This window comes from Polypterus senegalus, chromosome 11, assembly GCF_016835505.1.
Source record: "Polypterus senegalus isolate Bchr_013 chromosome 11, ASM1683550v1, whole genome shotgun sequence".
Taxonomy (NCBI): domain Eukaryota; kingdom Metazoa; phylum Chordata; class Cladistia; order Polypteriformes; family Polypteridae; genus Polypterus; species Polypterus senegalus.
The window spans coordinates 93,843,076-93,861,500 of NC_053164.1; the positions used below are offsets into that span (position 1 = coordinate 93,843,076).

At 39.4% G+C, this 18,425-nt stretch overlaps 1 protein-coding gene across 1 annotated transcript in view; it reads left to right on the forward strand.

The window, feature by feature from the left end:
• LOC120539308 (chromaffin granule amine transporter) overlaps nucleotides 1–16,576 on the forward strand; it is a 56,409-nt gene extending 39,833 nt beyond the window's left edge. The window contains exons 12-16 of the mRNA XM_039769247.1: nucleotides 1,726–1,777; nucleotides 4,735–4,798; nucleotides 12,596–12,715; nucleotides 13,888–14,021; nucleotides 15,983–16,576. Of these exons, the coding sequence (XP_039625181.1) occupies nucleotides 1,726–1,777; nucleotides 4,735–4,798; nucleotides 12,596–12,715; nucleotides 13,888–14,021; nucleotides 15,983–16,075 (463 nt within the window). The 3' untranslated portion in view covers nucleotides 16,076–16,576. The remainder of the gene's footprint in view (nucleotides 1–1,725; nucleotides 1,778–4,734; nucleotides 4,799–12,595; nucleotides 12,716–13,887; nucleotides 14,022–15,982) is intronic.
• Nucleotides 16,577–18,425: the final 1,849 nt, after the last annotated feature.

Below are 18,425 nucleotides of genomic sequence, written 5' to 3' on the forward strand. Positions count from 1 at the left end.
AGTGGTATAATATTTGTCGGACGAAAATACGTTTGTCTCATGCAGATTGACTTCATCGGTGTCCTCGTTTATGAGATTATTAAAAATTAAAACATATTTAATTGTTTCTTTACATAAAAAATAGTTAAATAAAAACAAATAATTTATTCGTTTTTGGGATTAGAATTACTAACAAAAACTACACAAGGCATTTTAACAGTTATTAAAGCACTTTAAAAAAATAAATTGCAAATATTTCATCAAAGTTAGCCGAACACATGCAAATCTTATGGAAGTAAAAATGATAGGATACCGCGACACTGCACGAGTATCATACCTTTGTTAGTTGTATCATGGGTTATTCTCATCTATCTTATATTATGCAGGGGGCGCAGAATTATTCCAGGTAGGAAAGGGGGGGCGCGAAATACCAAAGTTTGAGACCCGCTGTCTTAGTCGTTACCTGAAGGCAGCCCATTTGTAATATTCTGATATTTCCTTTTTTTCCAGTTTTTGTTAACCTAAACTTTAAATTTAAACCTCTGTCAGTTTACTGCTTACCTTTTCTCCATTTTAGGCTTTTCACTGCATTTCAACAGATTAAATCTGAAGAAAAACTGTGGTATTCTAAAACTTTTGACAGGTAGTGTAGTGTAGGTGGAGTTGAATTTGAGTGCAGAAAATGAGTGAGTGAGCACTCATTAATAATAATAATATTAATAATACATTTTATATATTTGTAGGCACCTTTCTAAACACTCAAGGACACTGAACAATAGATAAAACACAGGTTATAAACAAAGTAAAATACAAAAGTTAAAATCAGATAGAGCATTGTAATCAAAGAGAAAAAGCATTCTTAAACAAATGAGTTTTAAGTTTAGATTTGAAAAGTGAAAATGATTCAATATTTCTAAGCTAAGATGGTAGTGAGTTCCAAAGCTGGGGAGCAGAGCAAGTGAATGCTCTGCTCCCCATAGTGGTAAGATGGACAAAGGGGACAGTCAAGTGGATGGAGGAAGAGGATCTAAGGGTACGGGAGGGTACGGCATAATGGAGGCGGTCAGACAGATATGGAGGGGCAAGGTTGTGGACAGCATTAAAAGTTAGTAGGAGAATTTTGAAATGAATTCGGAACTGAACTGGAAGCCAGTGAAGCTGCTGAAAAACAGGAGTGATATGGTGAATAGAGGGGGTTCTAGTAATAATGCGGGCAGCTGAATTCTGGACCAGTTGAAGCTTATAAAGAGATTTGCGAGACAGACCACAGAAAAGGAAATTGCAATAATCCAGATGAGAAGTGACAAGGCTATGAGCAAGGATAGCAGTGGTGTGGGGAGTGAGGGAGTGGCGAATATGATTTATGTGCTTTGCCCAAGGAATAAAAGAGAAAGATTTTGTCACATTAAAGTAATACTTTTTTATTGCAAAGAATCTGAGATTCCTATTTAGGGTATTTTCTTAATTACAGTTCTCCATTTGCCTCATTATAAATATCAGTTTCTGGTCTGTATTTTCCCCTGCCACTGAAAAACAAGAAGATACAACAAAGTGCTCTTTTCTTTGGGAGAGACATTCTTATACAACATGGGGATAAGTTCCAGCACCCTTACACCTTGAATTTAGAATAAGCAGGCTCAAAAAATAGGATTAAATGCCTTTGATGCTTTGTGTTTGTGATGAATATATAAACTCACGTTGGGTGCTTAGTGCACAATGTTTATGGCTTTTATTTTTCTTTTACAGGTGGATTTGTGCTGTGATCGGGATGCTGTTCTTGGGTATCGGCCTCATCCTTGTAAGTAGACTGCATGGAGATGAGTAAAAGTTATCTGAGAATGGAAAAGAACTTGAGTACAGGAGGCTGCCCAAATGGACACTTGAAATGGGTGCAAATCTGCCATGCTGAACCTCCCTGTACGTTATCACTTGCAGTTTCAAAGTGTAGCTCCGCATGTAACATTAATCTTCTAACCTACTTATCCACTTTAAGGAGATGGACCCTCTCCTGGCAGCATTTGGGTGTAACGTGAGAATGAAAGTAAGATGGGGTGTCAATTATTGGCAAAACATGTTTAAATGCAAAACCACACTCGTTCTCACTGGGTCAGTTTAATGTCATCCATCACACTGCCATTATAACCAGCATGATAGAATGATCAACAAGTTGTTTAGGAAATTTGATATGTGTGAAGCATGCCGGTATATTCAATAAAAGTGTCGTACTGCAGCAAGCACTGCCCATCACCTAACCTAATCTCCAGTATGTGGGAGGAAAACCTACACTAACATAAGGAGAAAATGCAAACTCCACACAGCAGGTGACCAGCCTAAGATCTGAACCCAGGACTCTGGAGCTACTAATGTATTTATTGCAGATTTAAAAAGTCAAAACTCTGCCTTCATTAATGTAAAAATTACTGAGCTGAACACCACCTCCTGTTAGACTTAGAGAAATGTGTAGGGCTGTAAAGAAGTGTGCCAGTCTTAATAAATACCAACGTCATCCTGAAAACAGCTTTGCATGCAAAGGTAGCCACTCAAACACTCTTTGGAAGTGTATTGTAGTAAACAGCCTTACTGAAGAAGACATGGTGCTGAACACGCTGGCATTTAAATAAATATGCCCACTTGTCCTCAGGATGTTTTCATATTGTCCTATACATTTTTTACAGTTTCGGGGCACAGATAGCTGGAGTCAGTTAGGAGAGCACTGGGCTCAAGATGGGAACCAACCCTGGACTAGGAGCCAGTCCACCAAAGGGCGAGCACACACACACACCCTCACTTATACTGGCCAGTTCAGAGTCATAAATGAACTGAGAGGTGCAAGAAGGAAAAAGGCTCAGCATTTATGGGGTCATTATTGTCATGTGAACAGAGTACCGTGAAATTTTTAACTAATCAACATGTAACACATCGCAACCCTTCAACACTAGTGTTAGTGACTGTGATATAGATCACTACAAAAGGCAGCATATAAAGAAAAAGAAGAACTTTGAAAAACCTTTAAAATATACATTTCTATATTAATTTCAGCAAAATCATTAATAAAAACGGAGGTTCTTTAAGTGGGCTAATTTGAAATGGTAAACTGCCAGATCAGATAAGATCTATCCATTATCCAACCCGCTATATCCTAACTACAGGGTCACGGGGGTCTGCTGGAGCCAATCTCAGCCAACACAGGGCACAAGGCAGGAAACAAACCCCAGGCAGGGTGTGCATAAACTAGGGACAATTTAGGATCACCAATGCAACTAACCTGCATGTCTTTGGACTGTGGGAGAAAACCCGTGCAGACACGGGGAGTACATGCACACTCCATGTAGGGAGGACCCGGGAAGCGAACCCAGGTCTCCTAACTATGAGGCAGCAGCACTACCCACTGCGCCACCATGCCACCCTCAGATAAGATCACAACTTGAACATCTGAACATATCAAATATTGGATGGCTTTAAAACTTTTTTCTGTCAATGGTAACTCTGGAAAAATCATAAGTCTACAGTATAAACAGAAGGGCTGTGGATGTCAGCTCATCTAAAAAATTTACACCAGAAGGGCTAACAAAATAAATACCAAAACACATATAACATTTTGTGCTTTTCACTAAAAAAGGGGGTCAGATGTTAAAGGGAAAGGTCAAAGTATCAAAAAGTAAAAAAAAAAAAAAATCCTGAAGTCCATCTTCATATTTCTTAAACAAACTGAATTTGAGTTAGTGTTCTTATATGGCACAGTTCTGTTTATGAGTTAAGTGCAACAGTATAAAACAAACTAAACAAAGTAATCAGTTTAGCTCAATTCTGGGTGACAGGGGGTTTCACACAAGCTATGCAGACATCACCGAGCATAAGGCAGCAAGCAGCTTGGGGCAGGGTGCCTGTCCATCACAGGGCGATCGGGCAGATGGCATTTGGGTAACAACTAAAGGGCAGGATTTGAATCTGTGAGGAAGCAGCTTTAACCGCTGCACCACCCCAAACACAGTACAACTAAATTACCAGAAAACATTACATGCAACAAGAGCACAAACATAAAACAGATCACAAAACAACATCCAATGTGTGCAAAGAAAGAAAGCTTTCCATATAAATTAAGAGGCAGTGTGGTGTAGTGGTTATGTCTGTGGACTGCAAACCCTGAGATTGTGGATTCTAATCCTGCTACTGACACAGTGAGACCTTGAGCAAGACACGTGACCTGCATCTGCTCCAACTAGAAATATACAAATGAAATGTAACTAATCGTATCATAAATGTTGTAAGTCGCCTTGGATAGGCATCAGACAAATAAGTAAATGTAATTTCTGTAGCTGGAATTCCTGCTCCATTTAACATTGCTGTGTTTGTCAGTTTATTGATCTCATAGTGATTTCTGAAGTTTCCCTAAAGGCTGTGGGGTAAGAGAAGTAGTGTACAGAGCTCATAAGTGTACCGTGAGCCAAATATCACAAATGAACTCATGACATTTGGGTGTAATAAAGCATTGATGTGTTTTGTTCGAAACATTTGATGTGAAGTGTCAATGACTGATGTAAGGGAAGGTACCCTAGGATGCATTCATGCCACTTTAGTTTCTGCCAGGATAGGCTGTAGTATCCCACATGCCCTTGTTTAAACAGTTACATTCAGAAGGTCTTTCATTTGTTCAGAAAACAAATAAATATTACATGAGAGTGAAATAATATCAGTCTAGCCCTCAAAGGGCCAATGTGCTTGACAAAAGATTTAATATTATCTTTTTCATTTTAGGTTCCCCTGGGAAAAAATATCTTTGGACTCATTGGCCCAAATGCACTCCTTGGAATTGCAATTGGTGAGTGTAAAATGTTTTTGGAGACATCTTTTTGAAAAAAACAAAAAATTAAGGAATTCAGTTATTTGAAAGAATTGTAAGTAAAAAAATGAAAATGAGTTTTGTGCCATTTGAAAAGCTGTAATTGACTATAAGTGAACAGAACGTACACTCCAAATGGCTGCAACAAATGTAGTAGGCAAGATCAAATTGAGTGAATACAGGGTGTATAGACACACACTGTATGAACTGTTGAGTCCAGTGAGTAGAGCATGGCACTTACTGTAGGAAACTGTCAACTATATGAAAGTCTACTGTTAACAGCCGGGTACTAGAACTGGCATGTGAGCCACATCATCGAGTGGTATGTACTAGGCAGGGTATGCTATTGGTCAAAATATGTCTGGGGAGAAGAGATACCAAAGTCAAGGACAATATAAACTTTATGTAAAACTGATTTAGTCATGCCAAGCTAAATAAGTATAATGTAACATTATAAACCTGCCTAATCTTAAACAAGGAGTATTAGATAGTAAAAAAAGGAATGAAAATGCCACAGGAAAACCTCTTCACTCAGATTCACAATATGTATGTCCTTTTTCTTTCATCTAATGAGAATGTTATGCTTATGTGACATAAATTAGCTCTATTAATTTTTTATTTATGTTACTCTGTCAACTTTCCCTGTAATGGTCTAACCTTAATATAACTCCATGTACCATGTTATGTAAACCATTGTGTACCAGCATAGCAAAACACCCATTTATTAAAATGGCCGCATTATAGTCTATGTGTTTCGATCACTGTGTGTTTTTTTGCCTTTGTTCATTGGACATTCCAACCCTCACATCACTCTTTCTTTGTGCTTCTTGCTGCCTTTGTTATTCGGACAGTCCTACCCTCTTGTGGACACCAGACGACAATAAGCTTGGCCACAGACAGTCTAGACAGCTTTTAAGCTCCAAGTTAGCTAGCTGTATTTTATTGAAGTTCTGTAAAAGAATCTTAGCAGCTTTTCATTATTGTCAGGGTCAAGGAAAACATAGCAAAAACATAGCAGAAATAAAAACTGAAGACATGTCTGCCATAGTCTGTCTGTTTGTTGGCCTCTTACTTAATATGGGAATAGCACCTACTGTAGTCATCATATCTTTCTGTCTGTCTGTCTACATGAAACACCTTGGCTCCCAGTGGACTGATTTAGTTGAGATTTGGTACACATTATTTTTCAAGTAAGTCACGCATGCAGAAGGGAAAACTCGTCGTAGCATATCAGCAAACTGCAAAAACCTAGCATGTTCATTACACAGTAATGCCCCTAAAATATGACATCCATCCAGGGACTTGCACTGACAATAAAGCACACAAAGAATTCTTGAACAAGACATTTGTCTGTCATATGAATTGTTACATAAGTTTGATCGAAGTCAAACCTTTGGTCTTTTTAAGGCTGGATGATTGGGCCATCGTACTGTAGCATATGTTGGGAAAACATGATAGGTGTCCCTAACCCTTGAGTATAATTACAGTATATACATAACAGCAGTATGAATGGAATGATGGATCAGGGAACACCATATCACAGTGTCTTGTCACTCACTCTCTCTCTCTCTACGTAAATCAAGCCATAGAAGAGCTTGCACGGATGGAACTCCATAACCATGTCTACTATCATCGGCTATATTTGATCTGGTGTCATTCAGCCAGCACTTCCTTTGGCTGGTGTCAGGTACACCTCAATGTGAATCCTGTTGCTACCTAATGACCATTGGACTCAAATATGGAGATAACATTGACAATAATTCAATCCAGATAATTTGTCATGCAGCACACTAATAGAAGTTTGGATAACACAATGTCCAGATGCCTCTAGGCTTTCTGGAAACTGTCTTAACAAGGAATAAAATGTCAAGGAGCTTTTTCTACCTATCAAATCAGGATTTGTGGCAGGTCTACTTGGTGTCGGCTTCTATCAGGTGTGGATGACAGGAGCACCCACTGATGAATTCCCAAACTCAAAATAATAACACAGGGGCAACGAATAAAAAGTTAAAATAAAAAAGTATGAAAAGTGAATTGATGGAATACACATAATGCAAGGTGAGGAAAAAATAATAATGAATATCTGCTGTCTCTCTAAGCCTGAATAAACAGGCAAGGCCCCGGCTACACATTGTGGTGTATGCCATCTTCATCATCTCTGTAGCCAAAGATTCCAAAGATTCCACCTCCACCTCAGATTCCAAACCCTCTACTTTCTAACAGTCAAACATTTTCACTAACTTACCTATCAATTTCAATCACAAGTAGCTAGTGAGGAAGAGGGTGTGACATAAATTGTAATTGTAACTTGTAGGGGCAATGTACAGTTACTTTCAAGAATCCCAATGGTCCACTTCCTTAGAGACAACCCTATGCACTCCTTCCTCTCCCTGCTACTTTAACTGGCACAGAAGCGGCTCTCTCCTATACTCAGATAAGGTCTGTACGTAAAACAGATATTTCTTGAAATCGTCTTATGGTCTGGAGGACTTCTAATAAGTCTCTTATTGTCTCCCACTGCTATAATAATAATAATAATAATAATAACTAGGGGACTTCGCCCCCTGCTCATTTTGCACGCCAGTCACTTCACGTCACTGCCGCTCACATATCTGGATTCCACTTTCACCAAACAACAAATCTTTTAATTCTCACGAATACGCATCTTCATTGGGAAGAAACACTACTTTTCCCTGATGGCAACACAAATTAGACAATCTACAAGTCTCAGAATTAAAGTTTAAATCCAAACAATATATTTGATCTCTTTTCACTGTTCCATTATTTCACTGAGTAATAATTTCCATTTGTTTGCGCTACTTCGATCTTTACTATCATTTTTTGAGACTATCGAATTTTAGTACTTTCATTATCTCTAACTTGCTCTGCATGTGTGTCGTGCCAACGTTTTTGTACCTCTTCACAACATTCTACTTTGCCATCTACTCTTTGTCTTTTATTTCCAGCCCCGGGTGTGGTTAAATCTCTTGGCACAAAATCTCGTCTCACGGGACACAAAAGTATCTCTCTGAAAAAGTCCTGTCTCGTCCCAGGCTAAAAAGTCTTGTCCCATCTCGTCCCTGGATTTTTTTATATAATAGAGAGATAATTCTCACTCTCTCTACTCTTACATTTGTTCACCTTGTATCACTACAAGGTATTTACCATAAAATTGGTAACTGCTGCCCTCAATATTGTCCTGTCTCTTGTCCTAGTGTTATGATAAATGTTAATCCTGTACCAGCTTCAGACTTTTAGCACCTCGGACAGTTCTCCTCCCAACCTGTTGTAGACTTTTTGTCCTGACTGGGTTCTTTTCTACACTGGGACATTCTTAACTACTTTGCTGAAAATGCCTACATAATGGCTTCTTTGCCTGGTGCATTTGTTGGTCTATCTCCAATATAGCATTTGTAGGAAATGCTGGTATACCAAGTACAGTCTACCCCACAACCACTGCAAACCTTTACCACCCTGAAGCAGCAGTTGCATAATGCTTGGTTTGGATTTACAATACTACCTACATGAGTCCGCCATCCATGACACACAGTCTTACTCTCCATGGCTTTTTGCCCAGTGTCAATAAATCCCACATGAGTCTAGTTCAGGGGTCCCCAACTCCAGTCCTAGAGGGCCCCATTGGCAGCAGGTTTTGATTCTAACCCTTTTCTTAAATAGTGACCTGTTTTTGAAGCTAATTAACCTCTTTTGAATTCATTTTAATTGACTTGCTCTTGAAGACCCAGACCCCTTCATTGTTTCTTTTTCCTTATTTAGCAGCCAAACAATAATGAGATACAAAATGAACCAAAACATGAGACGATCATACAATATCTGAAAATAAAGAAAGGTGAAGCTCTCAGGAATGCTGCTCTGCTCAGGTCCTCAAAACACTGTAACAGAAAAATTTAGAAATGTCAGAAATGTATGCTATGGCACAATGAGAGCAGCAACAAGCCATGGAATTAAAGAACGGGTTTAATTAGCAACAAGAGTCAATGCTTAATTAAGAAACTCATTGGAGCGAAATTGGTTGGAGTTTGAGGCCCTGACTTAGTTGGTCTTCTGTTGATTCACTAACTTCACGTTTCATTTCTGTTTGGGTGCCATTTAAGGAAAGAAATGAAGCAATTCAGAAGAACAATGAAGAAATTCAGGGGAACAAATCTTCAATAAACAAGTCAATTAAAGTTAATTCAAAAGAAGTTCATTAACAGCAAAAACTGGTCACCAATTAAAAAAAGGGTTAGAATGAAAACCTGAAGCCACTGGGGCCCTCTAGGACCGGAGTTAGGGACCCCTGGTCTAGTTCCTTTATTTGGATTTTGGAGAACTGTCTGTTGATACAACAATCCTTTTATCCTTATAATCCCTGAGTAGTGCAGAATGTGATTTCAAATTTTTAACCAATGCATGTTTAAAGACCATACATGTTCAGCTTTTTTGTCAATGGTAGGTTATTTCAGGCTGAAGGTACTCTTAGGCCCAGACAAGTATGACTACTATAAGCTGTAGGACTGAGGCTCACCTAAGTATTCTTAGAAAAGTAAAGAAAATTAAGTAGGCCAAACAGAAAAGAAAAACTCTGTCCACATTGGAATGGTCTGATGGTTCTCTCTCAGCTCTTCTCAGAAGCCTCTGCCTTCATAGTCTGAATTTAACAAAACATCTGGGATATTCTTTAATTTAATGAAATGACAGGTTCACCTCTAATTCCTGTAATTATACTCCAGTGTTGTTCAAACAATCTTGCAATTATTTCAAATGAAAATAGCAGCGCTATAGTATTAATAGTAATAACATTAGTGAAACCATAGCAATAACCAGGAGCAGATGCAACAACCCATGTGAATGACTTTATTGAATTGACTGCCAGGCCATTGACACGGCCTCCTGAGCACCTGTCACAATATGTACAATTAGGTTTCTATTTCCTACCTGTTAGTCTGGTGTACAGCTCTGGCTATGTGTTTTAGGTCAAACTGTGTCCTTTTAAAAAAGCCCCTTGACCAGAGCCTGACATGAATGGTTATTAATGTTCCTGAGCAACACTGAATTCAGCACCAGTATTTAACCATTAACAAGAGTGCAGGCTAATGAAAAGCCTCTGAGCTCACTTAACATCAGTAAGTCATGAAGGGAATTCATTCTCTGCCTTTATTTAGGCTATATCACAGCCGGCGTGAGACTGGAGATAGGGGCATTGACAGGTGGTTATTGCCTTATCTTCCTTCAGTAGTGCACAATTGTTGTTATATAACAAAACAAAATCAGATGCATCTGGCACATGATGTTTTCTACATGAAGCTGTGCTTTCGAAATTGACTTTTTTATATATCTATATATTCTAGCTATGTTACCTGTTCAAGAGATAATAGAACAAAATTTAAAATACTTAATATTTGATACCTCTTGCCATGAATGTGCTCTCAGAATTACTCCTACATCTTTTCTCAATGTCCCTGTGTACCTGTCTTGCCTGCTGCTCCCTCTGTTGATCACGTTTCTGTAAAGCCTGCTTCTCAGACTCAGTCATTTCAAGGTGCAATGCTCATCTTCTTTATACTTTTTGACTAACGGTACATGGGCCCGGTGTGAAAATATCTTTGGTACTCTTAAAAATCCCTCCCAATTTCAAAGGCAACTCTCATCATTCCTCTTATTCCTTTCTTCTGTCCTAATGTATCTGAACCTCTCTTTCCCAGTACTTCCTCTATCAGTCACATTCCTGTTAAGCCTGCTCAGACTCTTGACTTTTTGAGATACCTGACTTACATTGTATCCACTTTATGACTGCCTACAATGGTATACTGGCCCACATTACCCACTGTGAAAATATGACTCCCAGCATTCCTCCTCTGCCTTTCTTCTGTATCTTCATGTGTCTTCACCTCTCCTGACCATCACTTCCTCTCTAAACTGCATTCCTGTAAAGTCTACTCAGACAGGTGACGTTTCGAGGCACCTTGCTGGCACCCTGTGCACTTAATGACTACCTACAAGGGTAGATGGGCCTCCCTTACCTGCTATGAAAACATCATTTGTAGTCTTGTGAATCCCTCCCATCTTTGAAGGCAGCTCTCAGTGTGGCTCCTGCGCCTTTCCTGTTTTTCCTTGTGTGTCTGAATCTCTCTTGCCCAGCACCTTCTCCGTCAATCGTATTCCCGTAAAGCCTGCTTAGACTCTTGACATTTCAAGACACCTTATTTACATTGTATCCACTTTATGACTACCTTCCAATGGTAAATGGACCCCATTTATCACTGTGAAGACATCATTGGAATTCTTGAAATTACTTCCCGTCCTTGAAGACGGCTCGATTTGTGCCTTGTTAGTATTTAGCAACCCAACATTGCCTACTACATTGTTTTCTATGTTGTTGTTAAAATGCTTCATTTTAACTTCTTTTTATAAAAATAAATTGAAAAAAAGATTGTCACAATCAGGAATTGTACTTTGCACCCTTAACATATTGTGTCATCATCCCTACCACTGAGCCACAGAAGTCAAACCAACCAATCCGGTTTTTCAGAAGGACCAGGCACACACACACACAGACAGAAGCTTTTTATTATATAGTAGAGTAGACCATATTTATTCTGCATACAGTATACACATGCCTGTGGTACCGCATATGTGGTATCTCCGTAAATAAAATCTATTTCAGCAAATTTGCACATAATCAGTGAGCCTTCAGAATGCTAATAACTATGACAGGTTTCATCTGGACTGAGCGATATCACATCTTAGGACATAGCTACCGCCAAATGCACACACAGACACACACATCACTCCAGAAGTGAGCAGGTCATGTTCCAAGATGCCTCAAATGCATAAATCCATTGAAAACTTGAATATGAAACTTTGACCCTGTCACAATACATTCGCTATTTTTATGCTTTCAGCATACGTAGAGAGAGTAAGAAAAATTCTAAAGCACAGAGAAGTTAACAAAGAGTGGAAATCAGGCAGAAGTTTCATTTAATCTTGGTGAAATTTAATTACTGTTTTAATTTAAAAAGTAAATGGAGAAAAGTTTAGGGATCAGACAGAAAAAGGCAATTAGATATCTGAAACAAAAGGAGGAAAATGAGGCTTAGTATTTAACAAAAGAGTTTCCAACTGGGATAAGGGCCACTGCCACTGACAATGAAAAGTAATAAAAAACCCATTAGTCAAGGCAAACGCTCATTATGAGACGCGGCAGGACTTGAAAAAGACGGCCAGTGCTGCCTGTAAGACAGTCGAGTTGCAAACACAAAAAAATGTGGATGCATTCGTTCTGCTTATTGACTAAACAAAACAATTTAAAATAAAGATAAAGATCTGTGTGTGTTGTTCTAAGGCTGTCCAAGGATGAGCAGCCTTAGACCCAGATTGGGACTGCAGTAATCCATACCTTAATATGGCAATAGCCAATAAGAGGGCATCCCTTATACCACACAGCCGCCGTCAAAATTAGAGAATCTACAAGGAAGACATAATACAAGTGAACTGAAAGGGTGGATCATCAGGCCAGAGTGGTTTGATTGCAAACTAGATTTTTTCTATTTTCTTTTTATAGGAGTATAGCGACTGTAAAATCCAGTATTTATGTTAGCAAAACTAGACAACAGTGGTCTTTTGTCCCTATCAAAATGGTATGCTTAAATCAGTCTGAACTCCAAGTAAATGGATGCTTCCCATGTTTCCTGAAAAACTGTGTTTTCAAATGTTACTTTACTACTAAACAAATCATTTAAAGCTGTGATCATACAATGTTTTCTCTCTTTCTAGGAATGGTTGATTCTTCATTATTGCCAATAATGGGCTACTTAGTGGATATCCGGCACACCTCTGTGTATGGGAGCGTCTATGCTATAGCAGATGTTGCACTTTGTCTTGGATTTGCCATTGGTAAGTCTGATATGAAAGTCAAGATGGGATAAGCACATGTTCTACCACATTCACTCTTGTGTTCAGAAGTTGAGAAACATTTTGGGCAAAGCTGGATCACATTTAATATCAATCATTAAAGCAAGATGTTGCTGGGGCATTACTTAGGTCAAAAGGACCTCAGAATTCAGAATTCAAGGGTGATAGAGTATACAAAATGCCAAACCAATTCAGATAATTCCCACCATTGTTAACAGTAATAATAAAATTAACAATAAGTTTTATTTGTATAGAACTTTATATCAAACCCATTGTCACTTTACAAAAATGCAAACTAATAGGTACAGAGAAAACCAAAATATTTCATATGGCACAATAAAAACATACAGTATAAATAACTTAAAAATAACATTGGAAATTTTTAGGCAAAAATAAATAAATACATGTTATGTCTTAATAAAAGAATGGTAACACTGGGTGAATAGACATGTTTCAGGATTGAACGTGAAAGAGGAAAGACTTAAACAGCTCTGGGGACATGGAAGAAGTGTGTTCCACAGTTTGGGAGCAGCTACAATAAACAGCCGGACTGCAACAGTAGAAAATTTTTCTGTAGAGAACAGTAAGAAGACTTGTGGGAGCCACCTCATGTATAAGGTGGAAGAAGAGCACGAAGATAAGAAGGGGCAAGACCACTGAGTGCTTGGAAGGTTACGGGTGAGGAGTTTATATTGAGCACAAATCAGTACAGAAAGCCAGCCGGAAAAGGAACAGGGGTGGTATGGACGAGTAGCCTGGCTGCTGAGTTTTGGATTTGTTACAGCGTACTGAGAGATTTCACATGGAGACCAGTATATAATGAATGTTATTGGGAATTGGGATCTCTGCATCATGGAAAGCAAATGAGGAGCATAGATGGGCGATATTATGTATGTGACAGAACACGGCTTTAGTTAAAGAATTAATATGCATCTGGAAAAAGAGTGTGGAATCAAAAATAACATCAAAATTCCAAATGATACTTGAAAGAGTAACTGTAGTGCCCTCTAAATTAAAAAAAAAAGTCATGAACCCTTGAAAGGGCAGCCTTGTACCGTGTCAAAATGATCTCAGTTTTATCCTTATTTAACACAAGCATCATTGCACAAGTCTGTGTAGAGATAAACCTAGTGTATGCTCTTGTCACCCTCTAGGACCTTTGACTGGGGGGGCCATCGTGAAATACCTCAGCTTTCCTTACCTCATGGTCATCATTGGAGTTATTAATATCGTGTATACACCACTGTGTTGGTTTCTTCGAAATCCACCTACAAGGGAAGAGAAAATGGTAAGATCATTTTTGTGTACTTGTTCATTGTCAAGGTATGCCTGTATTGTCAAAAAAGGAGGAAACCATTTCAAAACTACCTAATCCTACACACAGGAAGACAAATACAGGCAGTCCCCCGGGTTATGTATGAGGGACTGTAGGTTTGTACTTAAGTTGAATTTGTATGTAAATCAGAACAGGTACATTATTTTAATAAATGCTATTGTTGACCGACTGTAACCAAGTGCTCTGCGAATGAATGATGGAGTTTCACCCCTCTCTGACCTTTTTATTATTTCTACTTTATTTTCAATGGTGATGGTTTTTCTCTTCTTTACTGTATCACCAGCACTTGCATCAGATTTGTGTTTCAGAGACATTCTTGAAGGATGAAGACAAAAGGTTAAGATGAGTTCTTCTGCACAGCACTATACACGCTATCACAGCAGGAAGGCACCCGTCAACACGTCTGATGTACTAACAAGAGACAACTTCCTGCTATGTGCGTAATAGTACAAGCAGGCTTACTATTGAGAGTAACTGGGGGCGCCAAGGGGGGGTTCATCATTCGCCCACCACACAGTCACCTCCATTACAACGTCCGCCCACCGAGAACGAACACAGTGCGGCCAAAAGTGGGTAGTGAATCGCCCAACCCCAATTCAACAGGCAGCCATCCGAGGCACACTACAATGCTACTCCCGCCGCCCCGTTCACTCTCAATCCCACCATTCAGCCACAACCGGGTCACCGCTTGCAGCATTACTAGCCGTGTGTGCTGGGCGGGCAGAGAAACGTCCCCCTCCCGCTCCATCCAGCCTGTGTCCAGTCAGGAGCAGTAGCTGCGGCGGCGTAGTGGGTGGGCAGTGAACCATTGTCCTGCACATGAGCGATAGCTGTGGCCCCGGTGACTATGGACGACGGGTAACCGCTTGCCGCCGGGTGCTGCCCGAGGGGCACTACACTGCGCAAGCAGCGAAATCACCCTCCTCCAGCCTCTGCTTGCAGCATCCCCAGGCCGAAGATGACAGAGCGGAAGTTATTGAGGCACATGCATCGCAGCTGCGTCCTCGTTTGTAAGTCGTAGGTCGGATGTCCGTAACCTGGGGACTACCTGTACTACATTTAAACTTCTCTGTACATTCCAACAACCATCAAAAGGTGTTAATAGCTTAAAAACTTCCTCATCTTTGAATTAAAGTGTATAAAGATACAATTTTTAAATACATTTGAATCTCTTCTCTGTGGTGAGATCCTAAAACCACCACACAACATCATATGCACATGCTGCCAACACCCACAAAAGGGCTATATCAGGAATGGCTTCATGGCTTCTCAAAGAGATAATTAACAATTAGAAAGAAGGAAATGAAGAATTATTGAGAAAAAACAATCCAAAGTGGACTAAAGGATATCATAATTTCAGCAGAAAAGCTGAAGTAGAACAAAAAGCATTCCAAAAGAAATCTGAATCTGAAATAAAGCTAAAAAATAGCAATCAACCCTAAATCCAGAGGAACCAAACATCCGGCTGTTCTTTGCCATATTCCTTATATCAGGGAGGAGGACCACAGGACAATCCTTCAGCCACAGCACAAATCATAACCTTTAGAAAGACAAAACATGGCTGTTTTGCTCATCACTAATGTTGAATCTAACCCTGGCTAGTCAAGCATATGAGCTTTAATATTTACAAGAATTTTGCAGGGGCAGGTGAACATTCATAAACCCATCATTTTCATGCTGGAAATGGAGGTCCAGGAAAATAGAGAGAGAAGCACAGAAGGTTTATGTACTAAATGGCTTTGTTAATAAATGAGCTAAACCAGACCATTCATCTTCTAAAAAATATTGAACCAGTTTTGCAAAATTGTTGCAAAACCATCGTTTTCTTCTTCACATTGTACTGTGCACCAGGAGGCTAAGGATCTTCTCATTCATTGCTTTTCTTTCTTTGTCTTTGTGTGCTTTCTTTGCAGGCCATTATCACACAGGAGTGTCCCATGCACGTGAAAACCTACCAGACCCAAAAGTGCCACCGAGAATTTCCTCTGAGTGACGAGAGTGATTAATCAAGTGGTACCAGTAGGAGCTGCACTTCTAGTGGCCTTCATTCTACTCATCTACTTCATGTCATCTTTTTAGACAGACATCTGAAGCATGGCTGGTACCTGTTTTAAGGTGTCTGCTGTCTGTGGGGAGTAATTTGGTTTCCTCCCATCATCTCAAACACATGCATGTTAAATTAAATAACAACTGTAAGTTGGCCTAGTGTAGGTGCTATCTGAATATGTCCACCATGAACAAGCTGCCCATCCAGGATTAGTTCCTGCCTTCTGCTCAGTGCTGCCAGGATATCCTCCAGCCACTACAACCCCATACTGGATTAAGTGGGTTTAGGAAGTGTATAGATTGCTTGATGAGTGAATGAGAGAAGTAATGTGCGTGGCTCTGCCCCATTTCTGGCCAGGTGGACCCCATGACCTTACACTGGAAAATACAGGTTCAAATGGGTGGCTGTATCAAGCATATTATAAATAAATTCAAAATAATGAACAGAATGAGTTTTGTCCCAGTGTGGTAAAAATTGTGCTTCTGATTAAATACTGGAAACCAGAAAACAGAAACAACAAGCAAGACAGAGTGAGCTCTTGTGTTGGACTTCATCTTCTCAAAGCTTATGGTCTAATTTAGTTATGGATTAACTGGATTCTGGATGGTGGCAAAACTTCAAGACAGAGAAGAAATTGTTAAGAAGATCAGGAGGTGCACTGGTATAAAATGACATACTAAGAGCTTGGTGATACTGGGACATTCTTGAGATTACAAAGGACAAAGGCAGGTGAGCTGAGCTGTTGCTGAAAGTTGGTAATCAAACATGGTGCTGATTGTCACACTTATAGAGGTGAGGTGACCTAGGCTCTTACAAGGTCTTATGATCAAGACTAAGAGATGAAGTTAGTCACATATGTGCTGGAAATTAGTGGTACAATTTGTCAATGAATCACCTCAGCTCCCTTCTGAGAGGGATTCGAGTGTTCGTGGGACTTACCAGATGCTACAAGTGAGAACGGGAAATGAAGTGGGACAAGTATATGCTTAAAATGAATGATAACATTGGGAAATAAAATGATTCATGAACATCCTGTGGGCGACTCAGGTGAACCTGGAACATGAAGGCAATAAGATCGGGACAGGAAGGAGAGGTAGCTCAGATGACACTGGCACATAACAGTAGTTACTTGAACTAAACAAGGAGGTTGTGACCAACCAAGATGCCTTTAAAAACAACATAATTACACTAAGGTTTGATAATTTTATGGCTGATGGAGGAGCGAGCATCGAACACTGAAATCATAACTGCAAGACAAGTAGGAGTCAATCAATCTAGCCTAATTTCTTATAGGTCAAGCACAAAAATGAACACTGAGGAGGCCAAAAAATATAATGAAATGATCAATTTAACAATATTGTAATTTTGAGAGTGTTTCATTTTTATGTAAAGAATTAACTAAATGTAACCTAGCCCCTGATGCTTAAATAAGATGACATCAACATGTCACCAATTGAGGCACGAGTAAATGCACCACAGCAATAGGGAAACATCCTCAGACATAAGGCAGGGCTCACAAAATAATAACTAAATCAAGGTACCAACAAATATTATAAATAATATAAATAAGAATTTAAAAAAAAAAAAAAAGTGGAATGAATATTTACAGTGATGCAAGACAAATTCAATTCACACAGAATCTGAAAGAGAGCTGATCTAATAGATTATACAGTCAAAGCAGGAAGATGAGGTGGGTTTTGATGCAGAGATGTTCCAGTAGTTACTGGCAAGTCATGGAGGTGAGGCTGATCAGACATGCTCTTGATGTTGATGATAGACCTGAAATGGGAGATGACATAAGGAGACAACACAAATTGCCAGCAAAATTAAGAGTTCAGGAGATCATAGGAGAAAGTTGGGGTGGCCCTGAAACTTTCTAGACATTCAATGCGAGACAGTAGGATGAGGTAGGTCAGGTATTTGCATGAAGTTTACCAGAGACCTGTTGCCCACGCAGGTCATGCACTGACTATAAGGTTACTGAAATTCAACCTGAACCAGACATTTAACAACTGATTTTTAGGTTCACTTCTGTCCCAATCATGCCTTTTCTTTCTCACAATGACTCATACACCCTCATTTGCATCATCATGAAAGTATGAGCTGGCTCCTCATAATACTAGCTGAGTCATGTGCTGTTTAAAATTTTCAATATCCTGTCCTCTCGCTGCCCTGTGCACCTGAAGCCAGCTCTACCTCTAATCTTCTAATGCTCATATTGGCATTTTATTGAACTTTCTCATCTGTGGCCTCATGGACTGTTTGACAATCATATTTTCTATTTCCCCTTATTTAAAAAGGAGTACAGT